Source organism: Megascapheus bottae, chromosome 17 (assembly GCF_031878675.1).
Source record: "Megascapheus bottae isolate mThoBot1 chromosome 17, mThoBot2.hap1, whole genome shotgun sequence".
Taxonomy (NCBI): Eukaryota; Metazoa; Chordata; class Mammalia; order Rodentia; family Geomyidae; genus Megascapheus; species Megascapheus bottae.
Window position 1 is genome coordinate 4487244 of NC_143525.1, and position 27417 is coordinate 4514660.

The 27417-nt window shown below is 44.9% G+C and overlaps 1 protein-coding gene across 1 annotated transcript; it reads right to left on the reverse strand.

Moving 5' to 3' along the window:
* On the reverse strand, positions 1 to 27160 carry Slc47a1 (solute carrier family 47 member 1). Its single transcript, XM_090349442.1, has 17 exons — positions 27029 to 27160; positions 20538 to 20639; positions 19138 to 19206; positions 18240 to 18388; positions 17205 to 17247; positions 15500 to 15544; positions 12940 to 13037; positions 12568 to 12665; positions 11873 to 11986; positions 11723 to 11790; positions 11373 to 11481; positions 11169 to 11244; positions 8986 to 9055; positions 8591 to 8723; positions 5202 to 5296; positions 4603 to 4681; positions 1 to 1801 (listed from the first exon to the last, which is right to left on the reverse strand). The coding sequence occupies exons 1-17, from the start codon at positions 27158 to 27160 to the stop codon at positions 1575 to 1577; spliced, it is 1707 nt and encodes a 568-aa protein (XP_090205568.1). The 3' UTR covers positions 1 to 1574.
* Positions 27161 to 27417: the final 257 nt, after the last annotated feature.

Here is a 27417-nt window from a genome sequence, read left to right on the forward strand (position 1 = left end):
TTAACTAGTTAATCTAAAGCCTTTATTGGAGCTTTGTCCTTTGGCCACAGTCAGAAAGTAGCACTCTTGTTTGGCTCTTCCCAGTCCTCCAATTATGTTCCCACAGTGTCTGAGATCTGGTCTCTAGGAGAAGACCAAAAGTGCCATTGGCCTGTTGAATAAAATCTAGGACATGAAACATATATTGCAAAATGTATTTTAAATAATTCACTCAGGAGGAATTCTGAAGTATTTTATATATGGGTTTGTGTCTTAGAAAACATCAGGAGAAATAAAGAAGCATAGATTTACTCAGTTAAGTATCCACAGGTCCCTGAACTAGACAAAATTCTTATTCCAACCCCATTTCGTCTTGGTGTAAGATATAATATTCATCTTAGGTCCTTCATTAGAAATATGCATCCATGACTCATGCTACTCAGAAAGCTGAGATCTGAAGATTAAAATTGGCAACCAACTTGGCAGGAAAATCGGTGAAACTCTTATATCCAATTAACCACCAAACAGCCAGAAGTGGAGATGTGGCTCAAATAGTAGAACATTGGTCTTGAGCAAAATGTATAGGGAAAGTACCCAGGTCCTGAGTTCAAGTCCCCATACTAGCACAGTATATATCTTTGAATTCTCACTTCTAAAAATCTAAATTATGAACATTCCATAAAAGTGCCTCTTTGCGGGGCCGGAAGTTTGGCCTAGTGGTAGAGTGCTTGCCTAGCATGCACAAAGACCCAGGTTCGATTCCTCGGTACCACATACTTAGAAAAAGCCAGAAGTGGTGCTGAGGCTCAAGTGGTAGAGCTCTAGCCTTGAGAAAAATCCAAGGACAGTGCTCAAGCCCTGAGCTAAGCCCAAGACTGGCAAAAAAAAAAAAAAAAAAAAAAAAAGCCTCTTTGCGGCCTGCACCTTATGAAGGAGCCAATTTCCATCAGTTCAGCTTTACATTGCATTCAGTAGACACTACTTTGAATTTGGAATTTAGAGCTTTGCCCGAAGCTAGTTATATGTGATACTACCCTCTCTTGAAAGGAAGGCAGCCACACAGTAAGTGGCAGCTTGCTGTCAGCTCTGCAACTTGCGAGGGTGAGCAGCATTCTACAGTGTGTTGTGTTTCAAACTTGGATGCTTGGGGCCAGAAATTTGGCTTAGCATGCACAAAGACCTGGGTTCAATTCCTCAGTACCACATACATAGAAAAGCCAGAAATGGTGCTATATCTCAAGTGGTAGAGCACTAGCCTTGAGAAAACCCAAGGACAGTGCCCAGGCTCTGAATTCAAGCCCCATGACTGGCAAAAAAACAAAACAAAAACAAAAACAAAAACAAAACCTGATGTTTGGTAGCTAGATGTGTTAAATGCATTGTGGATTTAGGATTTCTCTTTTTCCTTTTCTTTCTTCCTCTTCTATCGTGTGTGTGTGTGTGTGTGTGTGTGTGTGTGTGTGTGTGTGTGTATACATGCAGGGCCATCTGAGCATGCCAACCTTGCTTCCAAGTTACAATGGGTTTGTCCAAAAGTTATTACATCATAAGTCTGGAAGCATCTGTATCATTTGGCCTAGTTCTTCCCTGCCATATCACTGAATTCTTACATAGACTCTTACTAAAATCCCTCCCACCAAGACTAAAACAACCCCTAGGAACACAAGCCCTCGACGAAACACCAATTGTTTTCCAGACAAGGTATTGCCGTCTGCTGGATGCTCAGGTAAAGGTTGTTGTTGATGCATCTGTGGCTTCAACTGAGTCTCGTCCTTTTTTTCAGTATCTCTCATTACAATTTCTTCATGGTTTTCAGTACCCACTGTGGAGGATAAAGGATTTTAGTTAGCATGTTGAAAGAAGAATTTTGTTTTCAACTGTATGCAAGGTGATTGAGATTATTTGTTAGGGGAAAGACAATTTAGGAAGCAGTTGCTACAGTAGATGAACTAGATTGTTACATAAGAGGCAAAAACTGTCATGGGTAACCTCCTGTACTTGTTGTGGGGGAGGTAACTGTTGTCCCTTTAACTGTTAACATTTCTTAAAGTGGGCACCAGTGCCTCATGCCTGTAATCCAAGCTACTCAGGAGACTAAGACATGAGGATTGTGGTTTGAAGCCAGCCTGGGCAGGAAAGTCTGTGAGCCTCTCATTTCCACTACACTACTCAAAAAAGCCAGAAGTGGCACTGTGGCTCAAGTGGTAGAATGGTAGCCTTGAGCAGAGAGGCTCAGAGACAAAGCCCAAGCAATGAGTTCAAGTCCCGTAACTGAGGTGGGAGGTGGGAAGGAAAGAAAAACAAAAACATTTTTTCTTCGAAGTTTTTTTTGTCGTTGTTGTTGTTTATGTGTTTTGAATGAGCCTCTCCAGAGAAAACACCAAAGAACCAGTCAAAATCACTAAGTGAAATTGAATCACACTCTTCAAGGAGATCTAGAGTGAGATCTGCTCATTAGAATTTCATTCTAATTGCAAATTCTCCATCTAAGAACCTATCCTAGTTAGCATTTTTTTTTCCAGTTGTGGGGCTTGAACTTAGGCCCTGGGCACTGTCCTTGAGCTTTCTCAATGCTAGTACTCTACCACTTGAGCCACAGCACCACTTCTAGCTTTTTCTATGTATGTGGTACTGAGGAATCGAACCTGGCTCTTTGTGCATGCAAGGCAAGCACTCTACCACTAGGCCAAACTCCCGGCCCTTCTGGCTTTTTTCTGTGTGTGTGGTACTGAGGAATCTAACCCAGGGCTTCATGGAACCCAGGGTAGGAAGCATTCCACCACGAGGCCATGCTCCTGGCCCCTAGTTAACATTTTTAATATTCAGGGTACACTCTTCAACTAAGCATGCTTAGCAATATTCCTAAATCTGCATGTGATGAAGCATGTTTTCCTCCACAAAACCCTCTTAGTTATTCCCAGTACAGTTCTGGGAAGAATCAATTCACTCTTTTATCTCCCTTGTATGCTTGTGGGCTTTGTGCTCACCAAAAGGGGAACCCATTACATTTGGTTAGAATAACTCAGAGTGCTCTCCATTCTCTGCCGTCAATCTGGGTCTCTAGGGAGCTCGTTAGGTTGGGTTTCTAGGGGGCAATACCCATCTGATAAACATTCCCTTGGGTATATCAGGCAGGTGACCAAACCTGATCCCACACCAGGAAATTCACTTGCACAGAAGACTAGACAACATGAGTGAAAACTAAGGAAAACGAGAACTGACCACTGCCAGAAATGTAGCCATCTAGAATGTCCAAAGAACTTACAATATATTTGAAATAGGGAAGGGAAGGGAGAAAACAGGATGATTGTAGGGGGAGGGAAAGAGGGACAAAAACATGAGAAGGGGTATCAATATTCGGGAAGTAATGCACCCTCTACCTGACAAGTGTAACTGTAACCCCAGCAATAAAATACAATTTTAAAAAAGGAAGAAGAAATTGCAATGTGACCAAAATGTGGCTTTAGGACACCAGAATATGCCACCCAAATATACTCGTCCTTGGTACATTTCAAAGTGGTTATTCTGAGACCCTGTAGATGCTAGCTCTGTTCCAGACAATTTCTATTACCTCAGAGACTTTATCGGAATAACAAGACCACAGCTCACCCTCATTCACCACGGATTTCTTCCCTTCATATTTCTATAACTTGGGTGGCCACCCTCTCTCAGAAGCTCTATACCTCAATTTCTTTTCGGTAATTCAGGATGCTATATATATAAGCTTCAGTCATCAGTCCCTTCTTCAGCCCTCCTGTTTCCAGGACTCTTCTGCCTATGGTTATAATTTAATGTTGTTTTTGCCCCGTTAATCTGTCATGTCAACTTAATTTACAGCCCAACCACAGAAAGTAGGAAGTGCTTTGGAACACAGAACCAATGTGACCAACTGCTCAAGGAACTGGGGAGGTGGAGGGAATACTAGACTGACAAGAAAAACAAACACATAACCACATTTCCAAGAGTTTCCTCAGAAGCAATGGTCTAGACAATAAGCTTTTTAAAGCAAGTGACCCATTATTACAAACATACAAGTGTCAGCTTCTAAGATGTTCCACACACAGTTGTGCGACAGATCACATGTTCCTTTTACAGAAGCCATGCCTATTTGAAGCAGTCGATATGCTCATCTCCCCATCTGATCATTGCATATTTGTATTCCTGTATTTACATGTCACATAGTATCCACAGCTATGCACAAGTATTCTGTGTTGAATAAGAATTTGAAGCACTAGCACTAGCCCCTGGCTTAGAAACTATTCTATAAGTTATTTTATATTTCAACATCGAAATGGGACGATGGCGGCTTATATTTGTAATCCATGCTACTCAGGAGGCTGAGATCTGAGAATGGTGATTCAAAGCCATCCTGGGCAGAAAACTCTGTGAGACTCTCATCTTCAATAAATCACTCAAAAAGCCAGTATGTTTATGGAACTGAAGCAAAGGAACTGTAAGTCAAGTTACTTCCAAATAGGTGTGACTTGACTTTTTCTTTTGTTTCTACACCTCAGTTCCTCCATCAATGGGAGCTCACAGCCCCCAATGTACTTGTGTCCTACACATGGCTCCTTAGCCCTACCTCCTCAGGCCTGTGCTGGAGCTGAGATTGTTATAACATACCTGCGTGAACTGGATCATGAGAGACAGTAGAATTTCCATTCAGAGCCATATTTACCTTCAAATTGGCATGTACCTGAGCCTAAAAAGTAAAAACCCAAAGTAAGTGCGTAAGCCTAATTATTGAGGCATTTCGTTTGACTGCAATGGAAGCCTTTCTAAGTCATTAGGATCCTCTTTGAAAAAGATTGAAATGTACTCTTTCTAGCTCCTATTTCCAGACCTCGTGTTGATCTTGAAAAGGCAATGAGAAGGGAGTGAACAAGTATCTTAAAGAAATATTTGGAGATCAACAAAGCCAATGTTAAGATGAACTTAGGAGACTTTGTCTCCTGGTCCAGTTCTCAGCCTGAAATTGGCCTTTTAGGCAGAAAGGCAAGAAGAGACTAGTGTTGGGATGAGGGGGGAAGATCCAGCTATTTTTCTATTCACTGAATAAACAAAGGGAAAATGGATCAAGACAAGATCACATCTGAAAATCCAGTTAAAAAACAAACCAACCCAAAAGGCATAAGGATAACACGTGAGATAAGAACTGCCAACATGAAAGAGTGCCCCACATTGGATCCTGTTTGTTTTCTAGGTAAGGAACAGCAAATTACCTGTTGGCAAGCCTGTTTCCAATTGAGGTGAGAAATGAAGGCTAGAAAACACACGGCCTGCAAAACAGTGCAGATGATAATCCCCAACCACAGACCTGGAGGAGGAAACAGGAGACAGGTTAACTAGGTGGAAATTGGCTGCCCTGCAGAGGATATGGCATGTCTTCACTTCTGTGGGCTGGGCTGAGAATCTGCTTCCCAGGCTGAGGTGGAGTGGGCTCACAGTGAGCCAGACACCCCTAATCTCTTCTCTCCTTGGGTTTCTGGAAGGTTCTAGAAGGCCCAGTATTCCCTGCAGCTACCTTCCTGACAGAACAAGGGTCTAGGATGCTATTTTTGGCCGAGGTGATTCTAATGTGTGAGTGCTGAGAAAAATGCCAGCTACAAGGAAATAAGAATTTCACAGGATGAAAAACTTCTGCCCTATACCACTCAAAAGAAGTGATATTTATTCGTTTGGAGAAAGAGTCCGTTTTGTGAAAATCAGGCTGCCTCCCAACTGCTAGAATTACAAGGATGAGCCATTACAACACAATACCCCTTGACTATCTTTTCTTTTTCATTTTTTCTTTTCTTTTCTTTTTTTTGCCAGTCCCTTACTTGGGCTCAGGGACTGATCACTGTCCTTGGGCTTTTTCAAGGCTAGAGCTCTATCACTTGAGCCTCAGCACCATTTCTGGCTTTTTTTTTTTCTATGTATGTGGTACTGAGGAATTGAACCCAAGTTTTCGCGCATTCTAAGCAAACACTCTACCACTAGACCAAACTCCCGGCCCCTTCTTTCTTTTGTTTTTTTTTTTTTATGAAGAAATCATCACAGCTAATAATATTGTGTGTGTGTGTGTGTGTGTGTGTGTGTGTGTGTATCTGTCTGTCTGTCTGTCTGTTATGTATGTGAGTCTATGTGTGTCTGTGTGTGTATATTGGCACTGAGGTTTGAACTCAGGGTCTCATACCTTCTCTCTTCCTTAGCTTTCTTGCTCATTGCTAGTACTCTACTGTTTGAGACACGTCCCCACAATAGCTTATTATTTGAAGATGGAGACTCGAGGACTTTTCTACCTGGACTGGCCTCAAATGATAATCCTTCGGGTCTCAGCCTTCTGAGTAGCTAGGATTATGGGCATGAGCCAGCAGGCCCTCAGCACGGCCTAACTTCAGCACAGGCTTCTGGAAGCTTCTTGGACAGGGTTAAGCATCCAGATAGTTTTGAAGGGGAAATGGATGAAGGGAAAAGCCTGTAGATCTCAAAGTACCCTGTGGGAGACTGAATGAAAAAGGGTTTTGTAGATAGTAAATCACTGAGCTGTGAGACAACCCATAAAACTGAACAGTAACTTCTCAGTTATAATCAGCCCAGACTTGGTTAATATCAGTCTCTGTAATTTTAGTTGTCGGTCCAGTTTATGACCAAAATCAAGTATGTCCCTTTGACTGTCTCATGGAGGGCCTGTGTCATTCAGCCACCTCTAGTTGATGCACACTTAAATTGTCTCTCTTCTCATCATAGAGCTCTCACTCTTTGGCCTGACTTCTAGTCTCTGCCCAAATGCAAGTGCTGATGTCCAACTCCCATGTGTAACAGGCTCAAAATACATAGTCTTTGCTTTTCTCTTTTGCTTGGCTTTGGTTTATTTCAACTGCTGTCCAAATCCATGTACGAATCTTCTATATAGTAGGGTGACTTATCAATAATGCAGTGTGTTTCAAATGAAGAATGAAGTTCAAATACCTAACTACAAAAATAATGCAAACAAGATGATGGATATGTTAATTATCTAGATCTAATTACTCTACATTGTACACCTGTATCAAAACATCACCTTAGCTAAGCATGGTGGCATATACCTGTAATCCTAGCTCTTGAGAGCTGAAGCAGGATGATTGAGAGTTTGAGGCCAGCCTAGGCTACATAGCGAGAACTTGTCTCAAAAAGAAAAATCATGTTTTGTCCCATAAATGTGCACAATTATCATTAAATTAAAAATAATTGAGTTAAAAATAATAATTAAGTTAAAAATAACATTTAAAAAAGATATAAAAGAGGTTGTAAGCTAGAATTAGAGCTGTTTCCCAAGTGGTAGAGTATTAGGCTTGAGCAAAAAGGCTTAGAGATAGCACCCAAGCCCCAGGACTGGCACAAAAAATTTTGAAAAAGCTTGAAAAATCTCCTTGGTATTTTATATGTATTGCACATTACAATGAAAATATTTTGGATATATTGTGTAAAATAAGATATACTCCAAAAAAATCCCTTTAATATTTCCATTGGCTATGTCATCGGCAAATCTAAAATGAGAATAATTCCAGAAATGCAACCCAATAATTTTCTGTATCACTGCCTAAAGAACTCTGGCCAGTTTATTCTTTGAAAATTGTCCATATTTTTTATTCAAATATTATTGAAGTGGAGAAAAAGCTGTAAGTCAATGAAACTCATTGGACTGAATGTTCTCTGCAAGGATCAGATGACTCCAACATTTCTGTAAGTCATTACTTTATCCCAAAGAGAATGCTAAGCTTTTAACATAATCATTTACTCACTGCCAATGTATTCTCTATTATTATTTTAGAAATGAAATCAAAGCTGAGCAGTCTTTTTTTTTTTTTTTTTTTTTTTGGTGCCAGTCCTAAAGCTTGAACTCAGAGCTTTGGTGCTGTCGCAGAGCTTCTTTTGCTCAAGGTTAGCACTTTTTTGGGTAGTTTTATGGAGATAAAAATCTCACAGACTGGGCCGGGAGTTTGGCCTAGTGGTAGAGTGCTTGCCTAGCATGCATGAAGACCTGGGTTCGATTCCTCGGTACCACATACATAGAAAAAAGCCGGAAATGGTGCTGAGGCTCAAGTGGTAGAGCTCTAGCCTTGAGAAAGTCCAAGGACAGTGCTCAGGCCCTGAGCTCAAACCCAGGATGGGAAAAAAAAATTATTGCAAGTGAGAGGCAGAGGTTGCAGAAGGACCAGAGGGAAGAGAACAGCACCAGTCAGGCTTGCCCTCCCTGAATCCTGGCATACTCTCACAGGACACCATTCTCGGGCATTCTGTGTGGAGTTGCCATCCTCCAGAATGGCCCATGGCAGCTGACCATGTCCCTCTGAGAGTCTCTCCATTCCAGGGGCCATCACTAAGAGAACAGGACAAGCTCTACAAAAGGGACATTGCTAAAAACCTCAGCTGTTCTTGCTGTCATAGCCTTTGAAGAAGTGAGAACTGGGTGACTCAGGACCAGAAAAGGAGAAAGGGCGTTTGGTTTCCTCAAATGTGGGGAGATGGAAGATCCCCCGGCTAGGGCACCTAGAGCCCACTGCCATCTGTCTGTGTCTGTCTGTCCGCAGGATTCCAGAGTGAAGTTTCGAGGTACTCTTTCTGCTGGCTCACGGTTGAGGCTTACCTATCACTCCAAGCTTGGTAGCAAACATCAGCGCAATCCCAATGGGTAGGCCAATCACATAATACCCTATGGCATTGACGATGGCTCCAACTTTCTGGTTTCCGGTGCCCCTCAGAATGCCACCGCTTGTACACTGTAGGGAGGGGAGAGGAAACATCCATTAGAATGAGTATTTCCGGGCTGCCAAAAAAAATACCCTTTCTGTGCCTGGACCAACTATTTCAGCACTCCATGACGTCACTCTGTGACATCACTCTGTGACTATATTCTGTAGAAGTCACCAGGACAACAATATTCAACAGAACTTTCCACCCCAGCCCCTCTCCTCCAGGGGACCTGAAGTTTACTCTCATCAGAAGAAATAGGTAACAGGCCACCAAGGAGCTTCTACTCACAGCAAGACCTTCAAAGAGGTGGGACACCGCATATATGGGGACCACTTGAGCCACCAAAGCCACGATGTCTCTGTCAGGAAAGTAAAGCACACGGCGATGAGTGAGAAACACATGTGGAAAAGGAGAAGCACCCACTGCAGCTCAGCAAGGCTCTTGGTCCAGCTGGCTTGGCGCATACACACCGGCCATGGGCCTGAGGAGAAGTAGAGGTACTTCTACAGTGCCTTGGCCAAAACAGGAAGGCGTATGTGTTGTTTTTCATGACTTTATAAAAAAAAAAATACAGTCCACATAGATCAATCAAAAGATGTGCTAGGCCTCTGTCCTCCCAATTGAAGTTCAGCTTGTATTGCCATTTCTTCTACGGTGGCTCCTTAGATCCTGTTTGAATGTGCCTATCGGTGTTTGAATGAAACATTGCACAGTAAGTGGAGGTGCCCTGTACAGAGGATTGGGGGTGTGGCTTGGTGATAAAGTACCTGCCTAGCAGGTCCTGAGTATCATCTCCAGGACTGCTTACCACAGAACCAGGTAAGCTGGCAAAGAATATAGGTAAAGCTACAAAGAATATAAGTACATGGTACAGATTTAGCTGAAATGTACCCCCATTCCTTAATGCTAGACAGATTCTCTTTTCTCTTTTTTTTTTTTTTTTTTTGGTACTAGGTTTTGAACTTGGGGCCTCGTGGTGTTCACAACTCTCTTTTCCTATCTAGTATCTTATATACTCTTTTACATTTTGGCAAAATGTATAATTTCCAGTATACTGCTCAATTATGTCTACTATTATTTTGCTATTTTTATTTATTTATCACTGTTGGGGATGAAATCTTAGGTTTTGTATTCTTCTACCTAGCCATACACCATCCCTACTTCTGGGTTTTTTGTACTCAATTGTCTATAATGTGTTTGTTTTGTGCTAGTACTGGGGCTCATACTCTCAGTTGGCTTTTTCCTTCAAGGCTGGCTGCTCTACCACTTGAGCCACTTCTTCTAGCTTTTTGGTGATTAAAAGTCTCACTGACTTTTCTGCTCAGGCTAGCTTTCTACCTCTATCCTTAGATCTCAGCCTCTTGAGTAGCCAGGATTTACAAATGTGAGCCACCGGTGTCTGGCCATTGGTAAGATTTTAACTTCAATTTGGTTTTGACAAATAAAACCAAATAATTCAGCAGATACCAATATGATTCTTCTCATCAGGTCCAAAATAAAAGTTGAATAATCCTGATTCAAATTATGTGGAGCCAATAATGCTTCAGAGGTCAGATATTTTCAGATTTTGGAATAGCGCTATAAACATTATGAGGTATCTTGGAGATGGGACTGCGATCTAAACACAAAACTAATTTATATGACATATACAGCTTATATACATATCCTGACGGTAATTTTGCACAATATTTTCAGTACATCTGTGTTTTGTGTGCCCTAGCACACAAGGATTATGGAATAGTCTACCTGTAAGATTATGTTGACATTCAAATAGTTCCAGATTTTTGAGCATTTCTGATTTCAGATTTAGAATGTCCAATCTGTCTGAAAATGTATTTTCTGCTACCAAAAAAAAAAAATTGGGAGGGGTCATGGGGCTTGTACTCGGCCTGGACGCTGTCCCTGAGCATTTCAGCTCAAGGCTAAAGCCCAGGACTGGCAAAAAAATAATAATAATAATAATAATACACGGGACAAGCGCCCATGGGCTCACACCTGTAATTCTAGCTACTCAGGAAACTGAAGTCTGAGGATAGGAATTTGACCATTCAGGCTGAAAAGTCTCCATGAGAGTCTAATCTCCAATAAACTACTCAAAAAAAAAAAAAAAGCCAGAAGGGGCACTGTGACTCGAGTGGTAGAGTGTTAGCCTAAAGCACCAAGGGGCTGAGGGACAGTTGCCCAGGTCTTGAGTTCAAACCCCAGGACCATGAAAAATACACACACACACACGCACACACATTCTGACCAGTAGAATATGTTCACTCCCAATGCCCATTAAATTGGCATTCTAGGTTATAAACTAGTTCTATACCTGATCAATTAAATTCTTCCTGAGGAAGAACTGGAGTTTCTGATCTTACAAATCACCCAAACACCTTTCCAGATGCAGCAACCTCACCCTAGCCACAATAGCAAGACAGCAACCTATCCATCTCATTTTCCGTTTCAAGAAAACCCTAAACACTCACCGGTCAGTAGTGAAAATGTAGCCCACAAAGTCCTTACAGCTTAACATCAAGACACAAAAGGCTACAGCAAAAAACACTGGAGGAGGAAAAAGAGCAAGAGAAAGGAAAAGTAAGCAAGGAGGGTTGCAGAACGGGGGAGCCTGGGTCTCTCCCACCACCCCCAGAGACATGTACTGGGAATCTCAAATAAATGGCTCAATGCACCTGTGACCAGCAGAGCAACCACTGAGGACTTCTTTGCCTGCTCCATGTTTCCAGCACCCAGTGCATTTCCTACCCGGACGTTGGCAGCCACGCTGAAACCCGCAGGGATCTGAAATGAAAAGGAAAACCTTCAACTGTTAAACTGCCCACGGAGAAGCAGCCTCAAGCCTCATGCCTCAGTGGCAAAATGTCACTAGTTAGGAGGCTAATATGGGACCTGGAGCTATTGGCACGCCTCACCATAAGGACCTTTCTGGAATTCAGGATGACATTTTACTTCCATCCATTTTATTGGTACTCCCCTATAGGAAATAGCTTCCATGGCCCCAGGGCTGGCTCTGGGAACTTACCATGTACATGATGACAGCTAGTTCATACACAATGGACTGGGCTCCCAGCTCCACCATGCCCAAGACCCCTGAAAAGACACACAGCTGACACCTGGCTCTGGACAGAGGCCTCAGTGTCCAGCAGCTGTGCCTGCCTCTCTGCATACATACCACTCAGGACGCTGCCAATCTCATAGGCCCACCACTCGATACAGAGCATGAGCATGCTGGGAATGGCCAGGTGCAGGAAGGAGGCCCAGTCCTGCAGACACTCGAGGGTCCACCCTGCAGGTGCAACACAAGTTTTCTACAGACCTGGCCTTTAGGCTGTATGGCAGCCCCAGACAAAAAGCTATGGACAAGTTGGAAGACAAAAGACAGCCTTAAGCCAGATGCCGGTTACCGGTCATACCTGTAATCCTAGCTCCTCTGTAGGCTGAGATCTGGGGATTGAGGTTCAAAACCAGTGAAGGTAGAAAAGTCTATAAGACTTATCTCCAATGAACCAGCAGAAAGCTAGATGTAGAGGTGTATCTCACCTCTAGTGCTAACTTTGAGCAAAACTAAGGGGGAGGGGGCTGGGAGTTTGGCTTAGTGGTGGAGTGCTTGCCTAGCATGGATGAAGACCCAGGTTTGATTCCTCGGTACCATATACATAGAAAAAGCCGGAAGTAGTGCTGTGGCTCAAGTGGTAGAGCTCTAGCCTTGAGAAAACCCAAGGACAGTGCTCAGGTCCTGAGTTCAGTCACCAGGACTGGCAAAAAGCAACAACAATAACAACAAAAACAAAAAAACTAAGGGACAAACAGCACCCAGTCCCTGAGTTCAAGGCCCAGTACTGACATATACAAGAAAGCAGCCTTTACCTCCCCAAGTATCTTGATGTAGTTTTCTCCCGATGATGTAGAAAAAGAGGAGGAGAGTCAAAGTAAACTGGGCGATTGTGTTGGCCAGCGCAGAACCCCTGGGAAAGACCAATAGCCAACTGAGTATATATCAATGCTCCAGCCACTCCACACCACTCTCAGTAAGGAGGGAAGCCATTCGCATCTTGCTTTGCCATCTTCCTCAGGCCTCGAAGTTGACTTTTTCCCAGGACAGCATCCTCCTCCACCCCCCGCGACAGCACTTTCCCCTGTGTGAGAAGCCCACACATGGGCCAGCGAATGTGCCCATTGAAAAAGCCACACACAGGTCCTCCCTCCTCCCTGCCCCAAGAGGATGCTGGATGGACTCACATCACCCCCAGATGCAGTTGATAAAGGAACAGATAGTTGGCCAGGGCATTGACAAGGTTGGCTGCAAGCCCGGTCAGGATCTGGGGCAGAACAATACCCTAGAACAAGGAGACACTGAGAGCCCAAGCCAAACTCACCACACTGCACAGCAGGACTGATTAACAGAGTACAACGCCACTATGGCTCCCACCTTCCCTCTCTCCCATCCTTTCCTCTTCTCTCTCTCATATGTGAAGCCAGGAGCTCTGCTACAAGAAGTTGAGAAGGCAGTAGCGAGGAAAGAAAAACAAAATAGCTTCTCTCCAAGCACGCAAGGGTGGGCAGGATTAACAGGTGTACAGAAGGTGTTTTCAACGAGAGATGGAGGTACAGTTCTCCTGGCCATCCAAGTTGAAGTTCAGAACATTGACCAAAGAAGGTCTTGTGAACCTAGATTTTCTTTCTGGAATATGATATAAACTTTCTCATAGCTGACTGAGAAGTAGAGCCAAGGACAAGAGAAATGGCCTGTCTGTCTGGTCTCTTGTTTTGTCTGTTTGGTGGTACACATCTGTCATGCCAGCACTTGGGGAATGGAGGCTGGAGGATTGAGAGTTTAAGGCCAATCTTGAACAAAAGTCAAGTGAAAAAGCCAAGAGGGAATGCAAGGCCATAAGCTGAAATCCTAGTACTAGAATGTGTGAGGGTGGGGGCGCAAGGGGAGGTCAATGGGCAGTTTCTAATTCACTCCTGGAAATGGGCTTTTCTGTCCATCTTAGCTTTGCAGTTTCCAAGTGAAAAGGAACTTGAGGCTGGCCTGTCACTGACAGCCCCACTCTGCTCTGAGCCTACAAAGCTGAAAGTCTAAGCATTACCCACTGTTCTCTGTCTACTCTATATCCTCTTCTAGGATAGTAACTTTCTCCAGACAACCAGCTACCTCTGGCTCCTGCTGGCCCACTGTCTAGGTATGTCTTTCCCCCTTTCTATCCTTGGAATCATACTCCATTTCTAGCTTTGTTGTTATTGTTGTTGGTTGTGGGGCTTGAACTTGGAGCCTGGCTAGTGTCTCTTTGCTCTTTTATTCAAGGCTGTATGGAGTTTTACCACTTTGAGCCATAGTGCTACTTCCAGTTTTCTGGTGGTTAATTGGAGTGAAGAGTCTCATGAGGACTTTCCTCTCCAGGCTGGCCTTGAATATGGATCCTTGGGTCTCAGCCTCCCCAGTAGCTAGGATTATAAGCATGAGCTACCAGAGCCTTTTGCGAGTTAATTGGAGATAAGAATCTCTTGGATTTGTCTGCCTGGATGGGCTACAAACCTTGATCCTCAGATCTCAGCCTCCTGAGTAGTAGCTAGGATTACAGGCATGAGCCACTAGCGCTTAGATGAAGCAAGTATTTGATGCTAAAGCCAGGTGTGGTGGCTCACGCCTGTAATTCTAGCTACTCAGGAGACTGAGATCTGAGGATCAAGGTTCAAAGCCAGCCTGGGAACTACAAAGCCGAGAGACTCTTATCTCCAATTAATCATTAGAAAATAGGAAGTGACACTGTGGCTCCATGGTAGGGTGGTAGCCTTGAGCTGAAGAACTCAGGGACAGCACCCAGGCCCAGAGTTCAAGCCCCATGATCCACCCCTCCAAAAAAAAAAAAAAATTGAGGGCTGGGAGTTTGGCCTAGTGGTAGAGTGCTTGCCTTGCATGCACGAAGACCCGGGTTCGATTCCTCAGTACCACATACATAGAAAAAAGCCAGAAGTGGTGCTGAGGCTCAAGTGGTAGAGCTCTAGCCTTGGGAAAGTCCAAGGACAGTGCTCAGGCCCTGAGCTCAAGCCAGGACTGGCAGAAAAAAAAGAAACAAAAGAAAGTATGAAAATCACGTTTAGTTTCTAAACTAATGTCTTAACAGTATCAAGAAGTGGCGATTTTCTATTCCTTCCCTTCCCTTCTTCTCTGTTCCCTCTGCCCTGTCTCTTAGCCTGCCTGTGGGACGAGTTCCACACCTCCATGTACCTAAGAGGAAATCCACAGTTCTACATCCTACATCCTAAAGCCACACATACTGACTTTGATCCACCTTCCCAGGGCCTCTAGCCATTGCTGTTAGCCCTACTTGGAGAGTCCTGACTGACTGAGTTCCAGCCCTATGACAATATGAACTTTTGTATCACTACTGGGGAAGCTGCAGACAGAGTTGAACCCAGGCTGACTCTCTAGAGCTAGACAGGCTACTCTGAGCCTCACCTCTCATCGGGGCCACAGGGATCTGCCCTGCTCAACTCAGGGAGTTGGTTTAAAATAGAGCCAAAGATCACAGTGGCTAGAATCCAAACGATGGCCAATGGCAATATTTACAAGCGGGAATTGGATATGAATTTTCCAGAGCCAAAAGTATGTGTTCTTTCCTAATTTTTCCTGAACAAACCTGATCTTCACATTAAAGTTCAGTTGGGTCCAACCCTAAAAATGTTGTTCAGGGGCTCTGGGAAGGTGGGTTCCCACCACCCTGGGCTCCTGTATCCCTCAGAGTTTGCAGGGTTCCCAATTTGCCTCCTATAGGAAGAGGAAAGTCTGCTTTACCTGGTTGAGCAAGTATTTAACTTGTAACGTATAAAGGAAGGATGCCTACAAGAGAATGAGAAGTGAATGTTAGGATTGTCACCTGGACACACCTGGTCAGTGAGCTAGAAGCAACAGGCTGACTTGTGCCATGCCCTTTGTCCCTCTAAGAGGGACAAAGCCATCCATTTCTTTTATGGTTATATATGATTCAAGCAACACCCCCACAGCACACCCTGTCTGGCCAATGGAGTTCTCCTGGGTGGGCAGCAAGAACTCTTCTAGGGATGTTGGGATATAGTCCACAGGGTTCTTTCCTTATTATACATCAGGTTATCAACTTATTTGGTGGGACAGTGAAAGAATATCATATTTAGGGGCTGGGAGTTTGGCCTAGTGGTAAGAGTGCTTGCCTAGCATGCATGAAGACCCGGGTTCGATTCCTTGGTACCACATACATAGAGAAAAAAAAGGCGGAAATGGTGCTGAGGCTCAAGTGGTAGAGCTCCAGCAGCTCAGTAGGAGGCCTTTGCCTAGCATGTGAAGCCTTGGGTTCCACCCCCAACCCTGCAAAAATTAATGAATTAAAAACAAATAAAGTAAAAAGTACTTTTATTTGGGCTGGGAGTCTGGCCTAGTGGTAGAGTGCTTGCCTACCATGCACAAAGACTGGGGTTCAATTCCTCAGTACCACATACATAGAAAAAAGCCAGAAGTGGTGCTGTAGCTCAAGTGGTAGAGCTCTATCCAGCCTTGAGAAAGCCCAAGGACAGTGCTCAGGCCCTGAGTCCAAGCGCCAGGGCTGGCAGGAAAATATGTTTATCAAAGTAAAGAGCACAGTGCCAATTATGAAGGCAAATGGCTACTGTTAGAAGTTGAAGCATATTCCTCAAATTTATATATCGAGGCCCTCACACCCCCTATGGCATGTGACTGAGGTTGAAAGTCCTTACAGAAGTGATTAAATTAAAATCAAGGTGTTAGGTTGGGACCTTTAAAAGGATCTGTGTCCTTGTGAGAGAGCCACCAGAGACTTGGTGCATAGGGGATAGGATTCTAGGACTTGGGAGAAAAACAGAGGCCATCTGTAAGTGAAGGACAGAGGCCACAGAGGAAAGCAGCTGTGCCCACGCCTTGGCCTTGACCACCTATGCTCCAGAACAGTGAGAAAATCACTTCCTGTTGTTTCAACTCCCAGTCTGTGGCATTATGAGAGCCCTCACAAATTAATTCAGCTTTTGGCCCACTTGAATAAGCCTAGTTTTGACTGTTGAGCATACACAACTGGATGTCAAACATTAACACAGTCAATGTGCCCACACTCAGTGGGCACACAAAGTCTAAAGGGCAAAATGAGTCCCTCAGAGGCTCTGAGATGAGTAAGACTTTACCCTTTTTATTAAAAAAAAAAAGTGTGGATTCTTCTCCAGATGAACTTGGAGGGCCCTCCGGCTACAGGACTTCATGATAGTGGTCACCTGGAATTACGTCTTCCCCACCCTGGAGTTTCTTTGAGAGACATCCTGCCCTTCAATTGGGCATAATTAAAACCACGCTTCCATGAAGAGCAAGATTTTAATTATATGGGCACAATGATGCCATAATTAAAATTATGCTTACATGAAAGTTGCCATCTAAGCTGATATACCAGAGGACTGGAGATGACACAGGCACTTTCTTACTCCTGGAACCCCAAGAATGGAACCCTGACCCCTTGAACACTCACAGGAAGTGCCGGAATGAAGATCATGACATAGGTCTGCGTGAGCCTAGACAGCAAAAGAGTGAAACACAATGATGGAGGGCTACGCTTCAGGGAAAAATCAACTTAGAGCTTGCCAAATTGTCTTTCTTGCTGCTTCCACAACTTGGAGTTTAGGACAGGGATTTCGGCCTCACGCGATGGCTGGTGTGAGGAGCTATCTCAAGTAGGACAGGCTGTTTGGCAGCCTTCTTGATTTCTATCCAGGCAACCACCAGCGGTGATACCCAACACTGTCTTCCAATGTTGCTGATGCCCCTGGGCTCGGGGCCCTGCGTTTGAGGACAGGGCTAAATTTAAAAGTCTTAATGGCCACTCATTGGAATCACCCAGACAGCTCTGAATGCTGCAGGCTGGATCAATTTAAAGAGGCTTTGGGGAGTAGGGACCAGAAACATGGATCAGGATTTTCAGCAACCTGGTAGTGGGGGTGGGGTGGGTATATGTATGTGTACATGCCCCCTTGCACAAGCACACATGCACTAATCTTGAGGCTTGAACTTAGGGCCTGGGCACTGTCCCTGAGCTTTGTTTACTCAAAGCTAGTGTTCAATTACTTGAGCCACAGCTCTACTTCTGGCTTTTCTTTTTTTTCTCTTTGTACTTTATTGGAGATAAGCATCTCATGGTCTTTTTGGTCTGGCTTCAAACCATAACCCTCAGATCTCAGCCTCCTAAGTAGCTAGGAATACAGATGTAAGCCACCAGCACCTGCTGTCCTGATGATTTTAACATGTTGGAAACACCAAGCTATGAACAGCCCATAAACTGTGGAAGATGCTTACAAAACTAATTCTACTCAGAACTTGAAGTCATCCTGGAAAGGAGAATCTAGATCCTAGGAGACCCAGGTGTAGAAGATACTGAGGTCTGGGAGGGATCACCCAAAGACAGCCTGAATCCCATCTTGGGGAGCAGCCTTGTCTCTGGCCTTCATTAACTCCCAGAGCTGAGCCTGGCCAGTTCTTCTGAGGCAAGGGACACATTGTCCCAACTTACTGGGACACATCTGGGTCCTGCCTGAAGAGCAATAGGATATGCTGGGTGTTGATGAAGAGCGCCCAGCAGGGGAGGCAGCAGAGAAGGAGAATAAGCACGCCCTTCTGCAGGATCACCCCCACGTGCTTCAAGTTCTGGCTGCCATATGTCTAGGATATACAACAAACAATCCATTAGCACAGAAAAGCCACATCCCTGCTGTCCCCCAAGAGCCTTCATGTCCCCCCAAGGCTTGCTTCACAAAGAAACAGATGCCTGTACAGACTTGGCCATCTTCTTAGGGAAGAGCTACTATGGCAAGAGAAGCTAGAGGACCCCCAACTCACTGCCACCGCTCAGTATCACAAGAGAAGATTGTACTGGATATTGTTAGCCTGAAAGAGATCCAAAATCAAAATTCAAAGTATGACTTTTCTGCTGAATAGAAGCTTCTTTGCACTATTTTTGGCACCAGTACTAGGGTTTATAGTCAAGGCCTTGTGATTATTAGACAAACATTCTACCCCTGAGCCATGGCTCCCCAAGACCTTTTTGATTTAGGGGTTTTTGTTGTTGGTTGCTTTTTGTATTCTAGAGATTATTTAGAAAACAATGACTTTAATATTATTCTTTTTATCACACACATGATAGATAGATGATAAATAGACAGATAGGTAGAAATAGCTACATTACAAAGACAGCAAATGAGGCTGACACAGTAAAGACTTCCTGCTTATGTTCTTTTATCTGTTTGTATAAGTTTCTCTCTCTCTCTCTCTCTCTCTCTCTCTCTCTCTCTCTCTCTCTCTCTCTCTCTCTCTGGCTGGTGGATAGATAGATAGATAGATAGATAGATAGATAGATAGATATGAATGAAATTTCCTGGGGTCATTGTAAGAATGTGACTACTTCCACTTACCTGGGAGATGAGGGTGTCACAAGCAGAAGCTAAGCCATGTCCCACTGAGATGCCAGTGACGTTGATGATCTGAAAATAATCCAAGTATAAGGCCAGCAGAGTTAAATTGGGAAGGGAAGGCCAGCTCTCTATCCCTGCTGACCAGAGCCAGCCAAGCTCCTCCTGCAGCATTCACAAGCCCATTTCATCATCGTCTTGAAGCCTGGGGCCCCAGCTCAAGTCAACTGAGCCAGCTCAAAGGACATGCATAATCTCAGAGAGGGACACAAAATCTAACCTGGAGCTTGTAACACAGACTTTTTTTTGTTAAGTCCTTGACATTTGGTTCTCCCTCCCTGTCATGGTCACTTCCAAAAGGAATGAAGGCTGGCACCGCAGCAGTTTGGGGTAAGTTCATGTGCTCAAAGCTAAGTGCCAGTTTGTCAATGCTGATAGAAAATCCATACTCCAAGATGGCTTGTGAAACTCTAGGGCTGACTTGACATTCAAAAAAGATTTGGGGGGGGCGGGACTTGGATTGTGCATTTTTGGACTTGGGATGTTGGACAGTGCAAATATTCTAAATGCCCCCCAAAATTCCAGAATTAAAACAAAAACAAAAATGTCCCCAAGTATTTTGGATAAGGAATGCTCCACTTGTCTGGCCAGGGTTAAAAACTCAAGTAGAGCTAGTGACTCTACAATCCTAGCTACTCAAAAAGCTGAGCTAGCGTCAAGATTTGGAGCCAGCCTAGCAGACAAATCTATGAGACTCTTACCTCCAGTTAACCAGCAAAAAGCTGAAACTGGAGACATGGCTCAAGTGGTAGAACAGGAGGGAGGCTGGAAGGATGAAAGCCACTATTTTTCTAGACACGAAACCAAACTGGCCAAACCAAACAAGTTGTCAGAATCTTTAGACTTGCATGGCCAGTTGACAACCCCTGACAGACATCAGAACACTGGATGGACAAAGACCCCTGGTCTCTGGGGTCTGCACTCACGCTTGAGGGCTTAAAGTGTCTCCTGATTTCAGGTTTGGACTGAGGGGCCGAGTGGATGGGCGGGGGTCATCTGTGCCTTCTGATGAAGTCAGACCCCAATATCCTTTTATAATTCTCCACTCCCACACATGGGACCAACAAGCAGGGACCAGAGTTCCACAGATAAAAAAATCATGCGGTAGAGAGCGAATAATGCTCTCTAAAGAGGTCTCTATTTTCACCATAACAAAGAGAGCTACATTCATTCAGGCTATAATTGTGCTTAACACCTTGACTTTAGCCCCATGACACCTGTTTCAGATTTCTGACCTCCAAAGAATAAGCTGGTGTAGTTTCAGCCGCTGATCTGGGTTTACTTGTTACAGCAGCAAGAGGAACCACATACTCATAGACTGCTGTGGGAAGCCCCATACGTACTGCAATTGCCAGGGTGACCGCATCCAGCTCTAGTTTGCCCAAGTGCCCACAGAACACTGAGCTTATGAAACTGATCAGGAACATCATCAGCTGGGCCAAGAACTTGGAAGAGAGAGAACAGGGGGTGAGATGAGAATCGACCACCACACTATTCAAGGCAGCAGTACCCAACCCTTCTACCCCCATCCAGCCACCGTTCCCACCATCTCCAACAGAAGGCAAAGAAACCCAGCTTCAGGGAGCCGTTGTCATATTTGCTATATTCTGGGGAACTTACTGAAATGGTATAACATTATTCCCAGAATCCGATCTTTATCTAGGAATTGAATTCAGAGCCTTACATATGCTAGCTAAATATTCTACCACTGAACTACATCATCAGTCTTTAAAAATAAAAGATAAGGCAAGGCCAGGAGTTTGGCCTAGTGGTAGAGTGCTTGCCAAGGATGCATGAAAACCTGGCTTTGATTCCTCCGTATCACATACACAGAAAAAGCCAGAAGTGGTGCTGTGGCTCAAGTGGTAGAGCTCTAGCTTTAAGGAAAGTCCAAGGACAGTGCTCAGGCCCTGAGCTCAAGCCCAGGACTGGCAAAAAAAAAGTCCTACTAATTGCCAATCTCTAGTGGCTTACACTTGTAATCCCAGCTACTCAGAATGTTGACACCCAGAGGTGCAAGCCAAATCCAACAGAAACATCTGAGAGAATTTATCTCCATCTAACCAGCCAAAAGCTAGGCTGGAAGCTTGACTCAAGAGGTAGAATACCAGCCATGAGCAAGAAATCTGAATGACCAAATGACTCCAAGTTCAAGCTCTGGTACACATACATACATACATACATACATACATACATACATACACACACATACATGCACACATCTAGCTATTTTGAAATATGGAGTGAACTAGTTATCCTATGGTGATATGGAATATTAAGAATTATTCCTCCTACCCCACTGCATTCCTGTACCTACTAGTTATCCTCTTTGTTGATCCAGAATCACTTGTTTTTTCACTCTAGTGTCTCAGGCTACAGGACTTATTAAATATCTTCTGACAAGTTCAGAGCTTGCATCTATGTTGACACCTCTGTCCTCTCAGATACTACTGAGAACTCTCCCACAGAGAACAGACCCTTTTCTAGGCACCAGTGGCTTATATCTGCAATCCTAACTACTCAGGAGACTGAGGATCTGAGGATCTTGGTTCAAATGTAGCCCAGGCAGGAAAGTCTGTGAGATTCGTATCTCCAATGAACTACTAAAAAGAAAAAAAACGGAAGTGCCTCAAATAGTTGAGCTCTATCCTTGAGCAGAAAGCTTACACCTTGAGTTCAGGCCCCAGGACCAGTGCCACCCCTACCCCACCAAAGAAAATGGACAGAGCTTTCAATAAGCTGATGTCAGCAAGCAGGATATCTCATAGTGAAGCAGTGAAGGGCCAAGGCAGAAATAAGATCCTAGTGAATTCCAGCGGGGTCCTGAATACCCTGGTAAAATGCTACAATTCTTCGAGAATCTATGGTTACTATCATCATCATCATCATCATTTCTTGTTTTCATAGTACTAGGATTTGAACTCAGGACCTTATGCTTGCTAGGCAGGTGCTCAGTCATATAAGTCATATCTCTGGCCCTTTATATACCAATTTTGGGGGTTTCATTTTTTGTTTTTTGGTCAGTCACAGGTCTTGAACTCAGAGCCTGGGAGCTGTCCTGAATTCTTTTACTCAAAGCTAGTGCTCTACCCCTTTGAACCAAATTACCACTTCTGGTTTTTGAACGGGTTTCACGGGGACTTTTCTGCCCTGGCTGGCTTCAAACCATATCCTCAGATCTCAGCTTCCTGAGTAGCTAGGATTACAGGTATGAGCCATTGGCACCTGACTACAATTTACTTTTTAAATAGGCTCCTGCATTTTGCCTGGGCCAGCTTAGACCACGATCTTCCTATCCACATTCCTCATACAGCCAGGAAGACAGGCATTGTATTGGTTGAGATAGGGGAGGGTCTCACAAACTTTTTGCCTGGATTGGCCTTAACCCAATATTCTCCCCATCTCAGTCCCCCATGTAGCTAGGATTACAGGTATGAGCCACAATATTAGGCTCTAATTCTTTAATGTTACAAAAGATCACACATAAGGATACATCCGAGTCACTCTTTCTCACAAGTCCAATAACCAGAAGCCAGTAACTTATTTCTTCAGGTTAATTTTAAACCCTCTCCTGCCCTGCCTGCTGACCCAGCAGCCCAGTGTCTCCACCTCAGAGAAGTCCTGTAGCCCACGAAGAGGTTCATCTGAAGTCCCTTCCAATAGGAGGGAGCAGCAGGTGTCTGAGGACTTGCTGTACCTCCAAGGGCCCTCAGAGACCCATGCCTCCAGATGTCACATTTGCTGCTTGTCCAGCCACAGTGCCACCTCTCATAGCCCTGCAAAATGGCCTTCTTTGTGCTAACTCAGACAAGGGCCCTTCCTTCTTGGGTTCCAATGATGGGCCTGTTACTTGTTCCAGCATAACTAGTCTGCTGGGGCTGCAACTGCCCCAAAATTGCTATCACCAAGTTCCTACACCGTGACAGTGATGGGGAAGATGGATGGTGTGTCCTTCCCAGAACCCACAACTGGAGAAGGGCAGTTCTCAATTCCTTATGGATGGAGAACTTTAAAATAGGAATAGCCTGTTTCTATGTGAGTATATGTGAGTGTGTGTATCTGTATGTGTGTGTAAATGTAGGTGTCAGTGTGGGTGGGTGTGAATCTGTGCACACTTGCACACTTGTCTGTTAGAGACATATCTTTCTTCAATTACTCCCAAGCCCCAACCTAAGTACCTTCCTCTATTGTAGAAACTGAGCCTGAATTTCATTTCAAACACAGCCTCCTACTTCGGAACAGAGAACATTTTTTTGTACCACATAAATAAGCCTCAATAAGAAGGGATTATCCATTAGCCAGGCATGGTGGTACATGCTTATAATCTCAGCTACTTGGAAGGGAGAAGCAGGAGGATCTCAAGTTTCAAGCCAGCCTAAGGAAAATTAGCAAGAGCCTATCTCAAAAATAAATAAATAAATAAATAAATAAATAAAGGGCTGGAGCATGGCTCAACTGGGCCCAAGGTTCAATTAGTGCCACAAATAAATAAACAATAAAATGAACAAGAGGAGATAAGCCAGATAAATCTGACAGATTCTTCTCTCCAATTAACCAGCAAAAATCCAGACGTAGAGGTGTGGTTCAAGTGGTAGAGTGCCAGCTTTGAATGAAAAGGCCAAGTAAGAGCCCAAGGTCCTGTGATCAGACCTCAATGCCAGCCCATACATTAATTAATTAGTAAGAAGAAAATGAAAATGAAAGGGTTGTGATCTGGGGTTGTAGTTCAGAGGTAAAGTGCCCTGAGTTCCAACCTCAGCATTAGAGAAAACTCAAGAAAGGACGTATTCTGTAGAAAGTAAAGCTAGAATGGACTCCCCTAGACTCATTCAGGACCCCCGACACTGTGACTGAGGCACTTGTTTCCCTTACAGAAATTTGCTGTGGGTTCATCTAGTGGCACTGAATGTCCATTCATTCAGTCATTCACTCATTCATTCATTTCCAGTACTGGGGCTTGAACTCAGAGTCTCATACTCTCACTTGGCTATTTCGTTTTTCCTTCCTCTGTCTTATGGCTGACCTCTATCACTTGAACTACTTCTAGCTTTTAGATTTATCTGTCCAGGACGGCTTTGAATCACAGTCCTCAGATCTCACCCTCCTGAATAGCTAGGATTACAAAGCGGAAGCCCTAACTCCAAGCTTATATTCTTCAAGGCCCCTGTGTTCCTCTGTGCTTGGACAACCAGCATCACGCTCCAATCATTTCAGATTGTCATCCACTAGACTTTTGGGCACCCAACTGTTGAGAAAGATGGTTCAGTGGAAGCCCTGGGTTTCTACTCCTCAGTCTCTTTTCTTCTTCTGGTACTGGTGCTTGAACTCAAGGGCCTTGTGTTTTCCTTTAGTAGGTTTTTTTTTTTTTTTCACTCAAGGCTGGTATTCTACCTCTTGAGCTACAACTTCACTTCCAACTTTTTGCTGGTTACTTGGAGATGAGAGTCTCTGGGGACTTGTCTGCCCAAGCTCACTTCGAATCTCAGTCCTCAGATCTGTCTGCCTGGGCTAGCTTTGAACTGTGAGCCTCAGATCTCCCTTTCTCTCTCTCTCTCTCTCTCTCTCTCTCTCTCTCTCTCTCTCTCTCTCTCTCTCTCTCTCTCTCTCTCTCTCTCTCTCTCTCTCTCTCTCTCTCTCTCTCTCTCTGTGCTTAGGCACAGCCTCTTCGAGGCAGTTCAATCCAGTCACCTGACTAGGCTCGGACCTTACACTTAAGACGGTGTCTCAGGAGCACAAAGTACATCCCACCCACGGTGTTTGTTAAACAGGGCTGTTCCACCCCAGCCCAGAGAGGCCATAGCACAGAGGGAAGAGGCGGGGAAGATGCAATAAGCAAGAGCTCCGCACAGTGCTGTACTGTCTTCTTGTAGCCTGGCCTCTCTGCCTTCATTTCACATCTCTTCTTTACCTAGGGTCTGATTCCCGCCAGCTCCATACACTGGCCTGATGATCACTTTGTCTGTCTCAAATACAAGGTTGCCAGGGACTGGTGGCTCAAGCCTGTAATCCTGGCTACTTACGAGGTGGAGATTTGAGGATTGAGGTTCATAACCAGCCCAAGCAGAAAATTCTGTGAAGATTAACCAGAATTCTGTCTAATTAACCAGAAAAAAAAAAAGTTAAAAGTGTAACTGTGGGTCAGGTGGTGCAGTGTAATTCTTAAGCAAAAAAAAGCCAAGTAAGAATTTGAGGCCCTGAGTTCAAGCCCTAGTATGAGCAAGCAAAGAGAGAGAGAGAGAGAGAGAGAGAGAGAGAGAGAGAGAGAGAGAGAGAGAGAGAGAGAGAGAGAGAGAGAGATATTAAAATGTGAGATGGTCCACCTCAAGCCTAGAAGTATAAAAAAAACCCTAAATTTCTTTACTCAGCTTTTACAACATCCTATTCCAGACCCTCAAAAAGACCCCCCCCCAAATCTCCATTTTTCTAAATCTGTGGTCACCTTGGATTCTAGGAAAAGCAAGCCTTACAAACAAATCACCCCATGATCAGATCATCCACCTAGGTAAGTCAGTTACCCACCTGATGGAAACTGAGGCTGCTGCCCAAGTAGGGCAACCATCTCATGGGAACTGGATTGTCTCAGTCTTTGCAGGACTGAGATAAAGACCAACCAGACCATAGTATGGCCAAGACTGCACATCTTCCACCTCTAAGCCCACGGATCAAAGCAGGGCACTAAACAAGCCCCAGATCCGAAGACTGCAAACCAGGAGTTATTTCTGTTGTGTGGGAGAGGATGGCAGACTTATGCATGAGACCTCTCATCTTTCAGTTTTGTTTCTGGCACTGACTGGCTGACTGCAAGGCTCTGTCCCACAAACAGCAGGCCCCATCACAACATAAAACCAAGTGCCTCATGCCTATAATCCTAGCTACTCAGAGGGCTAAGAGCTAAGGCTCTTGGATCAAAACCAGCTAGGCAAGAAAGTCCATGAGACTCATATCTCAGGTGGTAGAGCACCAGAGATCCAGATCCTGAATTCAAGCCTTCCTAATGACAAACAATACTAACAATAATGATAATAAATAAAAAATAAGTTGATATCATTGACAAGAACACCTCATCCCCAAAGAGACCCACACTAAAAAAAAAAAAGAAAAAAATTCTGATTGGGAAGTGGGGAAACAAGATGAGGGGTGGGGGTGGGGGAAGGGAAATGGGGACGAAGACATGAGAAAGGGAATCAATGTATGTGAAGTAATGCACCTATCTGGTGAATATAATGTAACCCTTCTATTAATCACAAAAAAAAATTATGAAAAAACAATTTTTTAATTCTGATTTTTGAACACCATGATTGGCAGGAAGGGAAGCTCAGTGCAGAATGCCCCAGGCTCTCTCTCGCTCTGCTGAGGCTGATTCTAGAACCCAAATACTAGGTTTCCAAACTGTCCTCCCTGCCTCGGAGGCGTGGGGGTTGGTGGTGGTGGTGGTGGTAATTATTTAGCTGTCTAACGACAGCTCGATGGCAAAAAAAAAAAAAAAAAAAAAAAATTAAACTAAATTTAATTTAATTTAAAAAATTTTTTAAAAAGTTCTGAGTGTTCAGAAGTTCAGGCAGCTTTTGCTTGGTTCGCAGAGAGACACCAAGGAGAGAGTCCCCTGGGCGGGAGGCGCCGGCGCTGGCGCGCGCACGGTACCAACTGAACCAGAGGTGCCAGGTGCGCCCGGCGGGTCCCCGGCTGCGCGCGCGGAGTCATTGGCCGCGGGGCCAGGCGCGGAGGCGCGGGGGCCCCAGCCTGGCCCTCCCCGCGGTGCGCGCGCTGTCCCTCCCCACCAGAGTCACTGCAACATGACCACTGGGCTCCCATCCCGCGAGGCCACCTGACTCACCGCGGGCCCCGCCAGGACCAGCAGCGCCCACAGCTCCTCTCGGACGTTGGGCAGCTTCAGGCTGCGCAGCCCGCGGCGCTCCGAGGTCTCCAGGCTTCCCGGACCGGGCGCCGGCTCCACGGTAGACTCCATGCGCTCGGCACCGTGCTGGAGGGGAGCGCGGATGGCGGTGGCCCCGGCGGCTCCGGGCCGGTCCCCGCTGCAGTCCCCGCCCCGGCCGCCCCCACCCCCACCCCGGCCCGCCCTGCGCCCGCCAGAGCGCACCGGCACCCAGCCGGTGACCTTGGACACGCTCCGGGCACCTCGGCACCCCTGTGGGTCCCCGCAGCGTTTGTAAAGGCCGGTGAACTCCCGCTCTCGAGAAGAAAAGTTTGAAAAGCTGTGCAAAA

What these genes read in the sequence shown, in the direction of transcription:
- Slc47a1 (XM_090349442.1), bottom strand. Translation starts at nt 27,160, where the DNA reads ATGGAGTCTACCGTGGAGCCGGCGCCCGGTCCGGGAAGCCTGGAGACC. An exon ending in ACATCAAGATACTTGGGGAG is followed by an intron (nt 11,987 to 12,567) that starts GTAAAGGCTGCT and finishes TTGCACCTGCAG; the next exon opens with GGTGGACCCTCGAGTGTCTG. An exon ending in GGTTGCTCTGCTGGTCACAG is followed by an intron (nt 11,245 to 11,372) that starts GTGCATTGAGCC and finishes TTCCTCCTCCAG; the next exon opens with TGTTTTTTGCTGTAGCCTTT.